Source organism: Giraffa tippelskirchi, chromosome 10, assembly GCF_054371585.1.
Source record: "Giraffa tippelskirchi isolate mGirTip1 chromosome 10, T2T-mGirTip1v1.2.pri, whole genome shotgun sequence".
Lineage (NCBI taxonomy): Eukaryota > Metazoa > Chordata > Mammalia > Artiodactyla > Giraffidae > Giraffa > Giraffa tippelskirchi.
The window spans coordinates 22,025,310-22,042,337 of NC_137284.1; the positions used below are offsets into that span (position 1 = coordinate 22,025,310).

The window sequence follows — 17,028 nt, forward strand, 5'->3', positions numbered from 1 at the left end:
ATAGATTTAAGGGACTAGACCTGATAGAGTGCCTGATGAACTATGGACAGAGGTTCATTCGTGACATTGTACAGGAGACAGGGATCAAGAAAATCCCCATGGAAAAGAAATGCAAAAAAGCAAAATGGCTGTCTGAGGAGGCCTTACAGATAGCTGGGAGGAGAAGAGAAGGGAAAAGCAAAGGAGAAAAGGAAAGATATTCCCATCTGAATGCAGAGTTCCAAAGAATAGCAAGGAGAGATAAGAAAGCCTTCCTCAGCGATCAGTGCAAACAAATAGAGGAAAACAACAGATTGGGAAAGACTAGAGATCTCTTCAAGAAAATTAGAGATACCAAAGGAACATTTCATGCAAAGATGGGCTCAATAAAGGACAGAAATGGTATGGACCTAACAGAAGCAGAAGATATTAAGAAGAGGTGGCAAGAATACACAGAAGAACTGTACAAAAAAGATCTTCACGACCCAGATAATCACGATGGTGTGATCACTGACCTAGAGCCAGACATCCTGGAATGTGAAGTCAAGTGGGCCTTAGAAAGCATCACTACGAACAAAGCTAGTGGAGGTGATGGAATTCCAGTTGAGCTATTTCACATCCTCAAAGGTGATGCTGTGAAAGTGCTGCACTCGATATGCCAGCAAATTTGGAAAACTCAGCAGTGGCCACAGGACTGGAAAAGGTCAGTTTTCGTTCCAATCCCAAAGAAAGGCAATGCCAAAGAATGCTCAAACTACCGCACAATTGCACTCATCTCACATGCTAGTAAAGTAATGGTCAAAATTCTCCAAGCCAGGCTTCAGCAATACGTGAACCATGAACTTCCAGATGTTCAAGCTGGTTTTAGAAAAGGCAGAGGAACCAGAGATCAAATTGCTGATATCCGCTGGATCATCGAAAAAGCAAGAGAGTTCCAGAAAAACATCTATTTCTGCTTTATTGACTATGCCAAAGCCTTTGACTGTGTGGATCACAATAAACTGTGGAAAATTCTGAAAGAGATGGGAATACCAGACCATCTGACCTGTCTCTTGAGAAACCTGTATGCAGGTCAGGAAGTAACAGTTAGAACTGGACATGGAACAACAGACTGGTTCCAAATAGGAAAAGGAGTACGTCAAGGCTGTATATTGTCACCCTGCTTATTTAACTTATATGCAGAGTACATCATGAGAAACACTGGGCTGGAAGAAACACAAGCTGAAATCAAGATTGCCGGGAGAAATATCAATAACCTCAGATATGCGGATGACACCACCTTTATGGCAGAAAGTGAAGAAGAACTAAAGAGCCTCTGGATGAAAGTGTAAGAGGAGAGTGAAAAAGTTGGCTTAAAGCTCAACGTTCAGAAAACTAAGATCATGGCATCTGGTCCCATCACTTCATGGGAAATAGATGGGGAAACAGTGGAAACAGTGTCAGACTTTATTTTTTGGGGCTCCAGAATCACTGCAGATGGTGACTGCAGCCATGAAATTAAAAGATGCCTACTCCTTGGAAGGAAGGTTATGGCCAACCTAGATAGCATATTTAAAAGCAGAGACATTACTTTGCCAATAAAAGTCCGTCTACTCAAGGCTATGGTTTTTCCAGTGGTCATGTATGGATGTGAGAGTTGGATGGTGAAGAAAGCTGAGCGCTGAAGAATTGATGCTTTTGAACTGTGGTGTTGGAGAAGACTCTTGAGAGTCCCTTGGACTGCAAGGAGATCCAATCAATCCATCCTAAAAGAGATCAATCCTGGGTGTTCATTGGAAGGTCTGATGTTGAAGCTGAAACTCCAATACTTTGGCCACCTCATGTGAAGGGTTCACTCATTGGAAAAGACCTTGATGCTGGGAAGGATTGGGGACAAGAGGAGAAGGGGACGACAGAGGATGAGATGGTTGGATGGCATCACCGACTCGATGGATATGGGTTTGAGTGGACTCCGGGAGTTGGTGATGGACAGAGAGGCCTGGCGTGCTGCAATTCATGGGGTTGCAAAGAGTTGGACACGACTGAGCGACTGAACTGAACTGAACTGAACTCCAGCTTAAGAGACCTTAACCTCTTAATCTCTTTCCTTATTGGACAACACAGGCTTCTGGAGTTCTGAACTGATAGTCCAGTGGGTTATGGAGATCTTTATTACCCCAGCATACAATATGGTGCCTTGGACTAAAAGTGTCCATATATAAATGATCAAACAGGCAAACTCAGGTCTCCCTCTTAATCTTGATATTCCCAATAAAACTTTGAAACTTCAAGCTTATTAATTTTCTTGGCGCAAGGTAAGGTTTTGTTTGTAATTTAAGATTCATAAAGGTAATGTCTCACATAATCTCTCAAGTGATACTTAACAGTTAAATTATATATTGTTTGTAAAGTTGAATACTTTTATAATTTGGTTTTGCTCTTGGACTATTTTTAAACTAATTTGAGAGGTTTTAAGAATTGGAAATTCAGTAGGTAACTATTGTGGTTTTTATTCACAGTAAAAATGAAATATGCAGAAAATGTTCCCCACAACATGACAGAAAAGGAATTCTGGACACGTTTCTTTCAGTCCCATTATTTTCACAGGGACCGGCTGAATACAGGGTCAAAGGACCTCTTTGCAGAATGTGCCAAAATAGATGAAAAAGGTAATTGCTTATCCCTGTCACACTCTAGCATTTAATCTGCTTCTCTCTAGTCATCAGTGCCATTAGTGATTTTTTTGCTTTCTGAGAAAGGTAAAAACTTAATCAGCTTTTTATTTCATTGATTCTCTAGGGTTAAAAACAATGGTTTCATTAGGAGTGAAAAACCCTCTACTTGACTTAACAGCTTTGGAAGATAAACCATTAGATGAGGTAAGTAGTAGTACAAGGATTTACAAGAGAAAACAGTCTTTTCCTGGTCTTCAACATTTGTATTTTAAAATTGCCCGAAGTATAGATGTTCTGCTTGTGAGAAGGTAAAACAGAATAATGTTATTTGGAGTGGTTTATCAAAAGTGCTTTTTGATAGCACTGTTCATTATTAAGATTGCATGGGAGAACTGAAATTCCTCTGTAGAATTGGTAGAACATTTTTTACAAGAATTTTTTAGCTCCCTTATCAATAATTGTCTAGGTATTAATAAAGGTTTAACATATGTTTTATGCTGTATCTAACATTAATCTAAGTAAGTGTGAAAAAATATTAGTAGATGGGAAAAGATGATAAACATTGTTGGTTGCCCGCTATTTACCAAATGTTGAGCACAGTCATGACCCCGCATTAGCCCCATTATGTTTCAGTAGCTGGACCATCAAATACTACCTACCTACCTCAGCATCATGACTGCAGACTTAGAAATTTATCCAATGCCAGAGAAATAGTTGATCCATCCTGATCAAGGCTAATTCTATCCCTGCCTCTATCTTCTAGGCTACAAACGAACCTGCCTTCCTCAGTTACTCTGGATACTGTTACCTTTTAGTGCCCTTCCTTTCATTGAATTTTTAATTTTCTTGGTTTCCTTTGGCTCCTTTTCTGTTGACTTGTGCTCCTGTCTTTTTTTCTCTTAGTGTATACATGCTCCAGGTGAGAAAACCAATGTTAAAATTTCATCTATAGTCTAAATTATTAAATTAACAGAAAATAATCCTTGGTGCCCCAGTGAGTTGTTTGCCTAATGAAATTCAGTTGTTTTCTTGAAAATTCAGTCACTTACTTGGTGAATCTCAACACATTATAAACGTGATCTCTTTAATTACCCTGAGAAAATGAAGCTAAATAAACCACACAGCTGTTAGTACATTGACTTTAAAACCAAACTACTTGGATTAAACTGTAGTTTTTTTTAATGTTTCTAATATCAGTTTTCTTGTAAAATGAGGGTAATAGTTCTGACCTTGAGGAGGGGTAGGAAATTTGGAGAGGTGTTGTTTAAGGATACAAACTTACAGCTAGTAGATCATTTTTGTAGACCTAAGCACAGCATGGTCAACAGTAGGTAAACCTCAGGTTGCTCAGAAACTAGATCTTAGTTCTCAGCAAGAGAAATGATAATTATGTGACAAGATAGAGTTATTAGCTACACTAGTAATCATTTTGCAATCTGAAATCAACACATTGTAAACCTTAAACTTACACAATGATCTATTATTTACTTTTTTTATTATTTACAGTTTTAAAACTATCCATGTTGTATTCCCTTGCATGGATATATAAAAATTTATAAAACCAACCTTTTTAGTAAAAGTGTTGGTTGATTGAATTTTTCCCTCCTCTTTCCCTATCATCCTCTAGTAATTCTATCCAAGGATATGGGCTTGGGGCTCCTTGTAATTACATTCTTTCCATTCCATTGCTAAAAATGTCAGTACTAATTGTGTGATGATGACTCCCAATTAGTCCTGGTCTGGCTAACCCAAGACGTCCAAAATCACATGTCCAACTCCCTACTTGGTATCTTCATTTAGGTTGTTTCCACACACCCCTCAGCATAACATGTCCAAAATGGAGTTTTTGATTCCCATCCTCAAACACCTATTTCTTCCTGGCCCTTCCCTATGTCAGTTAAAAAAAAAAGAACAACAACATTACCATGGACTCAGTTCTTCAAGCCAAAACCTAGTAGTCTCCTTGATCCACCCCTTTGTTGACCTCCAACATTCAGTTGCTCAGCAAGTGCTGTACATCTCAAAACTATCTGCACAGACACATTAGCCTCCTAATTGATCTTCTTGTTTCTTTTTCTTCCCTATAGTTTATCTTCCCTACCAGTAAGAGTTATAAATCAGATCATAATGTTCCCCTATGTAAAAACGTCTCAGGGGTTTCTCATTGAATTTAGAATAAAATCAGAACTCCTACCAGGCTCTTCTTAATTTGGCCTCTGCCTACTCAGTTGGGGCTGTTTCCTGGCCCACCCTTCATTCGAGCTACACTGAACTACATACAAACCTATGACACAACATGTGTTACATTACTCCTTTGCCTTTTGTTTAAGCAGTTTCTTCTTCCTGAAATGTTGTCTCAGTGTTTGCCTTGCAAGCACCTACCTATTCATTTCATGGTGCTCCATAAAGCTCTTTTGAACCCACCCTCCCCGCCCCCAACCTCTAATGGGATTGACCACTTCTTTCGTAGCACCTGTAAGTTTTAGCTTAAGTGTAATGGCTTACAGCCCAGCATCCCACTAACCAATATTTTAATGTTTTGCTAACTAGTCCAAAATTGCTCCTTAGGGAAAAAAATGCAGCACTTAGCAGTTAAGATATTTTTGTGATACTAAAAGCAGTTAGTAGTATTTGTTCATTTTTGGTGTGTGTATGTTACTTATTTTTAAATTTTTACCTGTAAATATTTTTTAAGTCCTATATCCAGAAAATTTTTTCAACTCAACGTATCTCTACTAAATTGTTCCTCGCAGGGCTATGGCATTTCCTCCATGCCATCTACTTCTAATTCTAAATCCATCAGAGAGAATAGTAACGCTGCCATCATCAAGAGATTTAACCATCACAGTGCCATGGTCCTGGCAGCAGGTCTCAGGAAACAGTTAAGTACACACGCAAAGGTGCAGTAACTGGGTTTTCCATGATAGCCAGATGGAGTTTTGTTGTTGTTCTTCCTGTGGTATTTAACAATAATTTTTTTCCCTTTGTTTTCAGAGAAGCACAAAAGGAGCAAAATGGAGAGCCCAGCAGCATTGATGGAAGTTCCGGAGATGTAGATTGCTTTCAGCCAGCAATCAAAAGGGTATGAGTAAAAAGGCTGGAATGCTTATGGCTCAGATTTCTCCAGATATATGTTAGTAACTGCCACTACCTTATGTTGACCCTTGATAAGTTCAGATGGCTTTAGTTCTTCTGACCAAGCTGTTAAGTATTTGGCTCAAAGAACTCTTCAATTTTGGCGTGCCAGCCTACTTTCCATGGACTCAAGTCTGTTAACTGTTTTTATTGTTTTATTTTTCTCTTTCACCTGTAAACACACATAAATGTTAATGCATAGTTTTATTTTCTGGAAAAGAGTACCCAACAAAAGCAATATGATAGAAAAAACTAAAGGTTTGTGAATTTGATTTTAAAAGATAAGACTTGGCCCTCATGTTAAACCTAGCATTTTAGAACTGGAAATGTCTTTCATTAAATACTGAAGATGGATTGTGAGGGAGTATGAACAGTTGCCTACTTGTATATTTCTTCTCTCTCTGCAACTTTGCCAAGCTTCTACATCCCTCAATTTTAAGTTCCTCCCTTGTTATAAAAATTATGATAAGGCTTTCTTAGAGGGCAATCAGACAGTATAGTGTATTAAATTTTTAAAGGTTTATACCCTTAATTTCACTTCTGGACAGTATTCCACTTGGGACTTTTTTTTTTAAGATACATGCAAAGATTTAGATACAAATATGCATGACAGTGCTATAATTGAGAAAATAGCAAACATCCTGATATTTGTGATACATCCCTACAATGGAGATTGATGCATGCAGCAACTAATGAGTACTTTAAAGGATTAATGATATGTTGAACTAAAATGAGTTCACATATACTGTGACAATAGTTCACATCATTAAAATTAAAGAAACCATTTTTTAGTTGCCTTACATGCCATATTACGTGGTAGGAAACAAAAATGAGTAAGACTGGGTTTTTGTTCTCAAAGAATTTAGTGTCTATAGGTAAGACAAAATGAAAAGAATAATTATAAAACAGAATTTAAAGTATAGTAATTGTTTATTTATAGTAGGAACCAGAGAGTGAGTAAGTAGATAAAGTTTGTAGAACAAACTAATATGATACAATTAAGTGTATGAACTTTAAGAGATTATGGGTCCTTTATGTATTTCAGTCACCTAATATATTTCTACAGGGATATACACCTTTAAAATTAACAAAGTAAGATATTTCTTTTCTGAAATAAGCAAAGTGAAGCTAAAATATAAGTTAGAGATGCTAAAAAGAAATCTAGAAAGTGATTCTTTGCTTTGCAGTATTGCACTGAGTACCCTTGATTCTTGGTAGTGATGAAATTGTCAAAAATCACCGTGAATTTTCGCAATATTCAATGATAAACTGACTCAAGATGTTCTTTCACGTCAGTAGTTGTCTGCTATGTGTTCTACAAGGGATTTATAGAATGAGAGATCCTGGAATAATAAAAGACAGAGTCCTCATATGGAGCTTTCAGTTAAGCGTGAAAGTTAGGTGGATGACCAGGCCTTGGCAAAGATTTAGGATTTGGATTTATATAAGAGGTTGGGTCAGGACGTGACTTAAATCAGGCAGCAGCAGGGGTAGAAATGAGCTTGACATATGAGAACGGTAGTGAAAGACATCAGTATGCCTTGAAATTGACTCAAGGGTATAGAGATGAGAAAGTAGTAAAAATACGCTGAGTCTAGGTGAGCTAGGTGAGGTGAGACTGATTGATATAGTACTCTGAATAGCATGCTAAGGTCAGATTTGTTCCTATACAGTCCAGGAGAAAGCACATTAGTAAAACCAAAATAAAAAATGCAGACGTAAACCCAAATACATGGAGGGATTAAATACATATATGATAAACATGGTATTTCAGAATCAGTGGGGAAAGATGTTATTCTACAAATAGTGTTGGGGGACTGATTAATAATACTTTTTAAAAAACTGATTCCCTACCTTACTCCTTATTTTAAAATAAATTCCGTTGGATCAAAGTTTAAGCAAAAAAAAAAATCCACAGAAGAATAAGGGAATAATTAAAACTGAAAAACACCAAAGTGGGGGCAAAAAGTGTTTGCAACACAGGTAATAAAATTAATTTTTTTAATTTATTTCAAGTAAAATACACATTTTCATCTATCAAATTTTCAAATATTAAAGGTTTAATGATGCATAGTATGGTCAGAATATAGGAAAACAATTACTCTGTTAAGTGGTTAGTGAAAAAATAGATTCAGCTATGTGTAGAGGGGACACATGTAGGAAGTGTGGCAATAAAAAGTGTTGTGTTGATAATTATAGGCGAAGTTACAAGAATCCATTGAATATGAAGACTTGGGAAAAAATAATTCCATAAAAACAATTGCACTAAACCTCAAGAAGTCAGATAGGTAAGTTTGGTGACTGTTAAATTAATTTGAAGCAAAATAGTTTTATATCACAAGTTGGTACAGAATTTACTCTGCAAGTATAGTACTCAAGTTTTTATCAGTTTGTTACCATAAAATATAGTAGTGTATTTCCTTAAAAAGTTTCTTTGTCCATGTCAGGAAAGGATCCTAAATGATTGAAGCAAAGAAAATAAATTTTGGCTATCTGTGCTGATCTCTTCCTATTACCCTTATTGGAATTAAGTTATTTAATTGAAATACCTTTAACTCTTTACTTGGGGGGAATGTTGTATGGAGACTGCTAAAATATTTGAAAGACAAATATTGAGCACCCTTATTCTGTGTGATTAGTAATTTTTTCTTGGCTGATCTGCAGGTATTATCATGGTCCAACTCCAATCCAGTCACTGCAGTATGCAACAAGTCAAGACATTATTAATTCTTTTCAAAGTATTAGACAAGAAATGGAAGCTTATACACCGAAATTAACTCAGGTAGGTGACTTGTACAGTTTGAAAAACAGAATTCCCAGTTACTTCCTCAGTGTATGAACACATTCAGATTTATAAAACTCATACTTTACTTGGGATAAAGACATATTTCTGCTTAATAAATTGAAAAAGTCAGGTAAAGAGAAGTATTTGGCATACCTGAAGTTCAGATGATAATGAAAATAAGATAATGAGTTTTGTGGTTGCTGCTTTTTTTTTCTTCCATATATACAGTTTTATTGGAAAAATCTCCCAGATTTCCAGAAAATTTCTATACATCATTCTGTAGATGTTCTTTGTTTTTCCCTGCCCTTAGACATACTTCAGTTGATCAGCAAGTTCTGTCAGTTCAGTAATTCTTGACTCCATCACCTTGACTTATATAAACGGGACAGGTTTTCAGCACGGCCACTGCAAGTTATTTTAATAAAAGCATGATTCCAGCCACATCACTCTGCAACTTAAAAACCTTTGCTGCCTCCCTTTCTTCTCATGGTAACTGTCTGGATGTTCTTTGACTCACCAAACTCTACAATCTGATCCTAACCCACATCTCTAGTTCCAACTCAGCCATATCTCGACCATTTCCTTCCCTACATAACTTAAAAAGAGTCCTGTACTCAAGCCTAACACACTATAAACTACCCAGAGGTTTTTAATCGTATCATCTACATGCTTCCTGTGCTTTTTCTCATGCTTTCTCTCTTAAGAGTGTCCTTTGCCTGTTTCTGTGTCAAGGAGCAAATAGTAATAATTCAAAATAGTTCAAATTCCATTGCCTCTGTAAAGCAGTCCTCAGCATGCCCAGTAATGAGTTATTTTTTCCCTTTTCTCTGTTTTCATAAACACTCAGACACTGAATTGAAACCTGAATTGTAGTGCTTATCACATATGGGGACTTAATTTTTAACTTTTAACCTTGAAATAATCTTAGATTTACAAAAAGTTGCAAAAGTTTTCTTACCCATTTTGAAGGTTGATCCTTTTGTGAGCATGCTGAGTTGCTTCAGTCATGTCCAACTCTTTGCAACCCTATGGACTGTAGCCCAGTAGGCTCCTGTCCATGGGATTCTCCAGGCAAGGATACTGGAGTGGCTTGCCATGCCCTCTAGGACATCTTCCTGATCCAGGGATTGAACCTTAGTTCTAAGGTCTCCTGCATTGGCAAGTGAGTTCTTTACCACTAGCGCCACCTAGGAAGCCCTAGATCCCTTTACATCTAAATTACACAGTACAGTTATAGAAACAATAAGTTAACATTGTTTAAGTCTAATTATCTAACCTGTATTCTTTAAAAAAAATTTTTTTTTTTCTTTATTTGGCTGTACATGGTCTTTGGAGAAGGAAATGGCAACCCACTGCAGTATTCTTGTCAGTAGAATTCCATGGACAGAGGATCCTGGCAGGCTGCAGTCCATGGATCACAAAGAATTGGACATGACTGAGCAGCTAACACACATGGTCTTAGTTGAGGCACTCAGGATCTTAGGATCTTAGTTGTGGCAAATGGGATCTAGTTCCCTGACCAGGGATCACACCCAGGCCCCCTGTATTGGGAGCATGGAGTCTTAGCCATTAGACCACCAGGGATGTCCCTAACCTGTATTCTTGGGAAAATTTCACCAATTGTACCATTAATGTCTCTGTACCAAAAGAAAACTTTTTTTTTTTGGTCCAGCATCCAAATCAGGTTCATGAATTCGGTTCTTACATCTCTTTAGTTTCCTTTACAGTGGAGTAGTCTTTCAATCTTTACCTTTCATGACCTTGATGTTTGAAGAGTACAGGTCAGTGTTTTGTAGAATGCTTTCAACTTCAGTTTCTCTAACATTTTCTCATGATTGGATTTCATTTTTGGCAAGAATTCCACCAGGTTGATGTGTAAGTAATATGTCATCCTTTGTGCATCATATGAGGAAGCACATGTTTATTTGTCCTGCCTTGCAGTGTTAACTTTGATCACTTGGTTAAGGCACTATCTGATTTCTCTGCGAAAAACTTAACTGTTTTCCCCTTCTTAATTAGTATCTTCTGGGGAGATACTGTGTAACTGTTTTGTTTCCCGTCAAACTTTTACCCACTAATGTTTTAGAATCTGTTTATGATTCTTGCTGAAAACAGTTATTACCATAGTGGGAGTTAAATGGTGATTTTCTAATTCTATCCTCCCATCAGTTGACCTTCTGAACCTCCCTGTCTCATTCATATTTATTTTTCTTTATAAGCATGGATTCTTATATTCTATGGGTTGTAAATTGTTGCTATCCTTTTTTTTTTTAACTAAAATATCTTACAGTAAAATTTACCTTTTCAGTGTATTCTTTTGAATTCAGTGTGTATATACAGTCATGTAATTACCAACAATCAAGATAAAAAGCAAGTTTTGTCACCCCTGAAAAGGTACCCTTGCACCTTTGTAGTTAGACCCTTTCCACGCCCTTTATACTGGCTCCTATGTCTTTCTGACAGTATCTTCATCAGTTTTGAGCACCTCTTTACTTTATAGCACAATGAGATAGATACTCCAGATTCATTTTACTCTTTCCCTGCTCTGCCACAGAATTTTCCTGCAAGTGTTGAGTAGGTTTAGAAACCAAGATCTGAGTTATTTGCTACTGTTCTCCTTGTCCTGTCATTGGACAAAGCAAAGAAATATGTGATGTACATACTTATGCTCACATAACAAATGTGGGATTATTTGACTACATCTTTCCTTTTAGACTATAATTGTCCAACATTTGGCCCTTGGGCCAAGGTAGTTCCACCTAACTTTTTTTTTTTTTTACGTTTATTTATTTTGTTCAAGTTTGAAAAAGCATTTATTTTGTACAAGTTCTTTTTACTGTATATAGGTCAACACTAACATTTTTAAGCTGTGGTTTAGATTTTTCCCTCCAAAAAGTGATTTAATTATCTGAGACACATGAAGAGATTATCTGCCATCAGGTGTGTATACCTGAGTGTAGCCAGTGATTAGTCAGCAAGTTTAGCAATCACAGAAACTTCTGGTTATAGTGCATTATAACACTTTCTGACAGAAGGAAATAGGAATCAAGTGAACTTTCATGTCTCGTTGACTTTCAGTTGACCTGTAATGTGCTCTTTACACCAAGTTAAGTGTTTTGTTTTGTTTTTCATCCAGCCCATATATACCTGGATTTCTACTTGCAAAAATTTCCTTGAGACACACTAACCCTGTGCTTGAGCTGTTCAGCAAATGATTTGTCCCTCGCCATGGCGGGTCCTTGGTACTTGTTAGGCACTCATTGAAGAGATACATCAGTTATGTCCCTGAATGTTCATGTGGATACAGTGGGGAATGTAGGGGTTTTTTTCCCTTTTGGCAATGTGTATTCACTTCCTTGAAAAATGACAAGTGATATATTTCTACTTCGCTGGATTTTCTTATGTCAGCTGCCAGCCATGGTTTATCATTTGTTTTTGTGACATTTTTTCTTTCCTTAAACTCAGTTTTACCTTCAGTGCTAAGAAGTTGGTACTTAAGAAAGAGCTTGGCTATATCACTTATATGTGGACTCTAAAAAATAGTACAAATGAACTTATTTACAAAACAGACTCAGACATAGAAAACAAACTTCTGGTTACCAAAGGGGAAAGTGGGGGCGGGGGAGGCAGGAATAAATTGGGAGTGTGGGACCCACAGATGCACACTACCACATAGAAAATAAACAATAAAAATTCACTGCACAAGGAACTGTATTCAGTACCTTGTGATAAATTATAAAAAAATACAAAAAGAATATGGTTATATACATATATATGTTTAACTAAATCAGTTTGCTGTATACCTGAAACTAGCACAATATTATCAATCAGCTATACTCTTTAAAAGGTGAGGAAGCTTGACTAGACAAAAGGGTGTGTATTTTGAGGTACCTATGAACTTGTCTGGTATTCCTGGAAGATTAGTAGGTATTCTTGTAGCCTTATGGGAAATAGTTCCCTCTGGTTGCTATAGATTGTGTATTTATGGACATGTGCTGTTAAACTGAAATGTTTTCTTCATTCCTTTCAGGTTCTCTCAAGTAGTGCTGCCAGCAGCACCATCACAGCCCTGTCACCTGGAGGAGCACTGATGCAGGGAGGGACACAGCAAGCCATAAACCGTATGTGCTGGGCCTCCTGTTGCTAATCCCTTTACCTAAATCAGCTCTAAAGAGCAGTTTGAGAAGAGTGCTAAAGTTGTATTGGTTTTCCTTGGGAATGTTTCTGGGATCTGTGTTTCGTTTTTATGCATCCAGATCCTGAAACATACCTAGACAAGAGCTTAACATTTCAAGACTGTTTTAATATTATAAACAGTGGTGCATTGCTGTGTCATACTAAAAGGTTTTTTCCCTCTCCTACCTCTTAAAGCAAAACCCTAAAAAGCCCTCTGAAACCCTGAGGGAATTTAGTGTCAGCCACAAAGTCACTAACTTAGACTAGCACATCTAGGTTTAACATTGGCAGAGTGCACATTCACATTTATACTGTGAGTGGTCATTCTCTCAGACTACACACACATGGGAAAATAGCTTTTACTCTTTTTGTTTTGCAGAGATGGTGCCAAATGATATTCAGTCTGAATTGAAACACCTATATGTGGCTGTTGGGGAACTTCTACGGCACTTCTGGTCCTGTTTTCCTGTTAATACGCCTTTCCTAGAAGAAAAGGTTAGAACTGATCCCAAATACAGCCAGTTGTTGTGATAATGTGAATTAGTGAGGTGTTATCTTGAAGTTAGAAAACTGTATTGAACGTTTGTTTACCATGTGCCAAACGCTACTTTGCCTGTACTGTTTTCATTTAAGCCTTACGGCATCCTCATGGAGTAGGTATTGATACCCATTTTGTAAAGAAACTTGAGATCCAGACCAGTTCCATAAGTATTAATTGTACATCTTAAAACTTAACTATCATTTTGCTGTACACCAGAAACTAACACAATATTGTTAAGTCAACTATACTTCAATTTTTAAAAAATAGTAATAGCTTTACTATATTAATCATCTTGCAGACCATCTTTAGGGACTTACCTGGTGGTCCAGTGGTTAAGAGTTCACACTTCCAATGCAGGGAGTTTGGTTCATTTCCTGGATTGTCTTTAAAGCTACAGAAAAAGTGCATTTTCATCTATAATTTGCAAAAGAATAAAAAATTTGAAATAATTGGTATTAGCCAGGTTGCTGAGAGTCCTTTCTTCTACTGCTAGTACTACCTTTTTAAAAAATGCTTTGACCCAGAAATTCAACATTTAGAAATATAAGGAAATAATTAAGAATGAGCATATGCAAATATTGAGCCATAGAGATGTTTCTCTACCACTGTCTATGTTAGAAATGGTCTGATATCTTGTCAGAAGGGGATTGGTTAAAGATACATCCATTTTAAATGATGACCTAATATTTAATGACTTAAAGATGTTCACATTAAACCAAGTGGAATTTTGTAATAGTATATACTGTATGTTTTCCACATACACATTTATACACATGCACAAGAAAAAATATCAGGAAGGATAGAAATTATGAACCAAAAAAACCTAAGCATATTAGATACTGCTTCTCTGCCTGGTAGAGCTAGTAAATCTTAAAGACAGAAAGTAACTTGTATGGATTTTTCCCTTGATCTCTGTAGGTTCTTGAGAGTCTAATTCATTATTTCTCTCATCTTTTTTAGGTAGTGAAAATGAAAAGTAATTTGGAACGATTCCAAGTTACAAAGCTCTGCCCATTCCAAGAAAAAATTCGGAGACAGTATTTAAGCACAAATGTAAGGCAAGAATCTAATTTGGGCCTAATTTTTTTTCTCTGTAGTAAAATGATGAAATTAACTTTGTTTTCCTGTAATTGAGTATATGTGTTGTTTTTCCTGTCACTGTGAATCCTGTTTTTTAATTGTAAAATGTATCATACATTCATAAGTGTATAAAATACAGTTGCTTTTTTAAACAGTAAAGCAAGTGTCTGTGTGCTCACCAAGCATGGTAAGAAATAGAACAAGTACCTTGAGTGCCCCTGTCCAGTTGCCCACACCTCCTTCACACTCGCTCAAGGCCGTGACTAACCCAGCATTTGTAATAATCATCTTCATGCTTTTCATTATAGATTTACAACCTATGTATATGTTCCTAAAAATGTTTATTTTGAAAACCTGAGTAACAAGTTAAATTCTAGCAGTACAAAGAAAGGCAGAATTGCCATTCTGTGAAAGTGAGCTGGAAAGTTCCTGGGTTGTGGCCTGCCTTCAGCTTCCCTTGTTGACAGCAGGGCAGCAGTGAGGTGATGAGTGAGAAGTGTCACCTTGCACCCAGGATTTTTAATGTTTTTAATGCAAGGCTAGAGCAGCCACACACAAAACCACACACACGCAGAGCAACCACACAAGATTGTTTCTCTGTGTGTAATGCAAGTCTTCTCAGAGATGACTAGGAAAAAATAACATATAAAACTATTTTTGTTCAGTGTGTAAGTAGGATAGTCAAAACAGGAAATTTCACAGTTGGAAGCTGAAAAATCTTCATCAGTAATATTTTTAGTAAGTTTTTATTCCCTAAACATTGTTTTTTTTTTCCTCAAAACATATTATTTGTAATCAGAAAAGAAGCTTGAAGTGTCTTCTCACAGCAGAGCAAGGATCTCAGGTTTTAGTTCATGTGCCTTCTCCATTGGTTGTAACTGCCTGGAGCACTGTAAAAAGGGTTCTGGTAAAAAGAATTCTGAGGCCCTGAGCAGCCTTACAAGAGGCTGTGGTGTTCATCTCTTCTAACTGGTACTGTGGAAACATTGTGGCCTGTCAAGCAGAATAAATGATTTTTATGTAGTTTACAGACAGAAGTAAAGAACGTAACACTCCCCTACACAAACACACTTAGTGGTAACAGATGTGGTAAATGGGGTTTGTTTTGTTTGTTTTTAACTCTACCTCAGATTGAATCCAAATTGTTGGCACGCTATAAGGATTTAAGCCTTCCTGTTCTCTGTCTCCATACTGCCAAAATTGACTTAGAGACTTTACAAAAATTTTACTTCCAACCATGTAAATTACACTGTCCACTTCCAAGGAAACAGATAATCCAAGGACATTCTACCTCAGGAGTCTTTATCAGCTTAAATCAGTGTGGTCCTGTTGACTTCTAGTTATGTCTATGATGAGCGCAAAAATTTTTTCTACTCAAGGTACATAGTCCTGACCTAAGGGGTTTCATAGTACTTGTGTGGAGCTTTAAGACCAATTACATTTTTCTATAACCTACTGAATTATGTGGAAATCCTGAAGTGTTAAGAGCTGGAAAAGACCTAGAGAACGTAGAAAAGTGCTTCTCAAGCTTGGCTGTTCAGCAGAATTAAGCTCAGAAGCTTTTGAAAATCAAGATTCCTGGGTATCATCTCAGACCTGCTGCCTCAGAATCTTCAGGGGAGTAGGGCATTTTATATTTTCTCTCAGATAGTGTTGATGCCACCATCTGGATCTTACTTAGAAGTCTACTGTTTAAATCTCAAAATCACCAGTTTAGTTCACCTCTCTGATTTGACAGAAGAAACTGAGGCCTGTAACACAGGCTTTCCTGTTGTTCTGTGGCTGGTTAATGACAGGGCAGACATACAGCCTAGGCAGAGCAGGTGAACTTCAGCCTCTACTGTACACCGCCCCCATCCCTCTTACCTTTCTGTACAAAATGTTCACCCAGGGCCTGCATGTTGCCTCATTGGGGAAATAAAAAAAGAGCTTTGCAACTACGCTCTGAAATATGTACCAGATCTGAATCAGAAGCGTTAATCTCGCCAGCCATTAGCCCATTGTTGCTTAAGGGTCTTGCATTTGTCTTTCAGTTGGTAAGTCACATAGAGGAGATGCTCCAGACAGCCTACAACAAGCTCCACACGTGGCAGTCACGGCGTCTGATGAAGAAAACGTGAAGTGTCGGCAGCTCTCACAGGTTTTGTGAGACTGAAAGAACTGTGGCCTGCAGGAACTCTGGAAACTCGGCTTGACAGACATGCAGGTGATCACACCGAAGAAACAACACCTGCAGCACCCCGGCTCTTGGAGCTGGGGCTGTTGTACTTGCACATTGAGAACTGAAAGGAAAGGAACTGTGATTAAACTAAAAGCTGGGGAAGTAAATTAAGGCAGAACCAAAATGAGCTAAGTTGCAAATATATATATATATATATATATATATTTTAAAAAGACACTGTTTACTGCAGTTACTCAGGAACTGCTTTTGATTCACATTAAGCTGCTTTCAAAAATTAAAAAAAAAAAAACAACACTTTTTAAAAGGGTGCATTGATAAATCTGAGGTTTTTTTCTTCTGTGTAAATTTTTTTCCTAAGTTTATGGCACAGGGTACACCTTAAGTATTTCTCCTCCATCTTCCACTTGGATCCTCAAGTTTTGCTGAATTCTAGTTGTACCTTACATCAGCAAGTTAAAGAGAGTACTTTAAAATAAAGCAGAGGGAGACTGTTGCT

General features: G+C 37.2%; 1 protein-coding gene across 5 annotated transcripts in view; it reads left to right on the forward strand.

Moving 5' to 3' along the window:
• The window catches only part of GTF2H1 (general transcription factor IIH subunit 1), a 31,561-nt gene extending 14,866 nt beyond the window's left edge, over positions 1-16,695 (forward strand). For all 5 annotated transcript variants that reach the window (XM_081533668.1, XM_081533666.1, XM_081533671.1 and 2 more), the window contains 10 exons: positions 2,478-2,627; positions 2,758-2,837; positions 5,387-5,514; positions 5,628-5,715; positions 7,968-8,056; positions 8,433-8,550; positions 12,584-12,674; positions 13,109-13,224; positions 14,231-14,323; positions 16,384-16,695. In XM_081533668.1, coding sequence (XP_081389794.1) covers positions 2,478-2,627; positions 2,758-2,837; positions 5,387-5,514; positions 5,628-5,715; positions 7,968-8,056; positions 8,433-8,550; positions 12,584-12,674; positions 13,109-13,224; positions 14,231-14,323; positions 16,384-16,470 — 1,040 coding nt within the window. In that variant the 3' untranslated portion in view covers positions 16,471-16,695. The remainder of the gene's footprint in view (positions 1-2,477; positions 2,628-2,757; positions 2,838-5,386; positions 5,515-5,627; positions 5,716-7,967; positions 8,057-8,432; positions 8,551-12,583; positions 12,675-13,108; positions 13,225-14,230; positions 14,324-16,383) is intronic.
• The last annotated feature ends 333 nt before the right edge of the window (positions 16,696-17,028 follow it).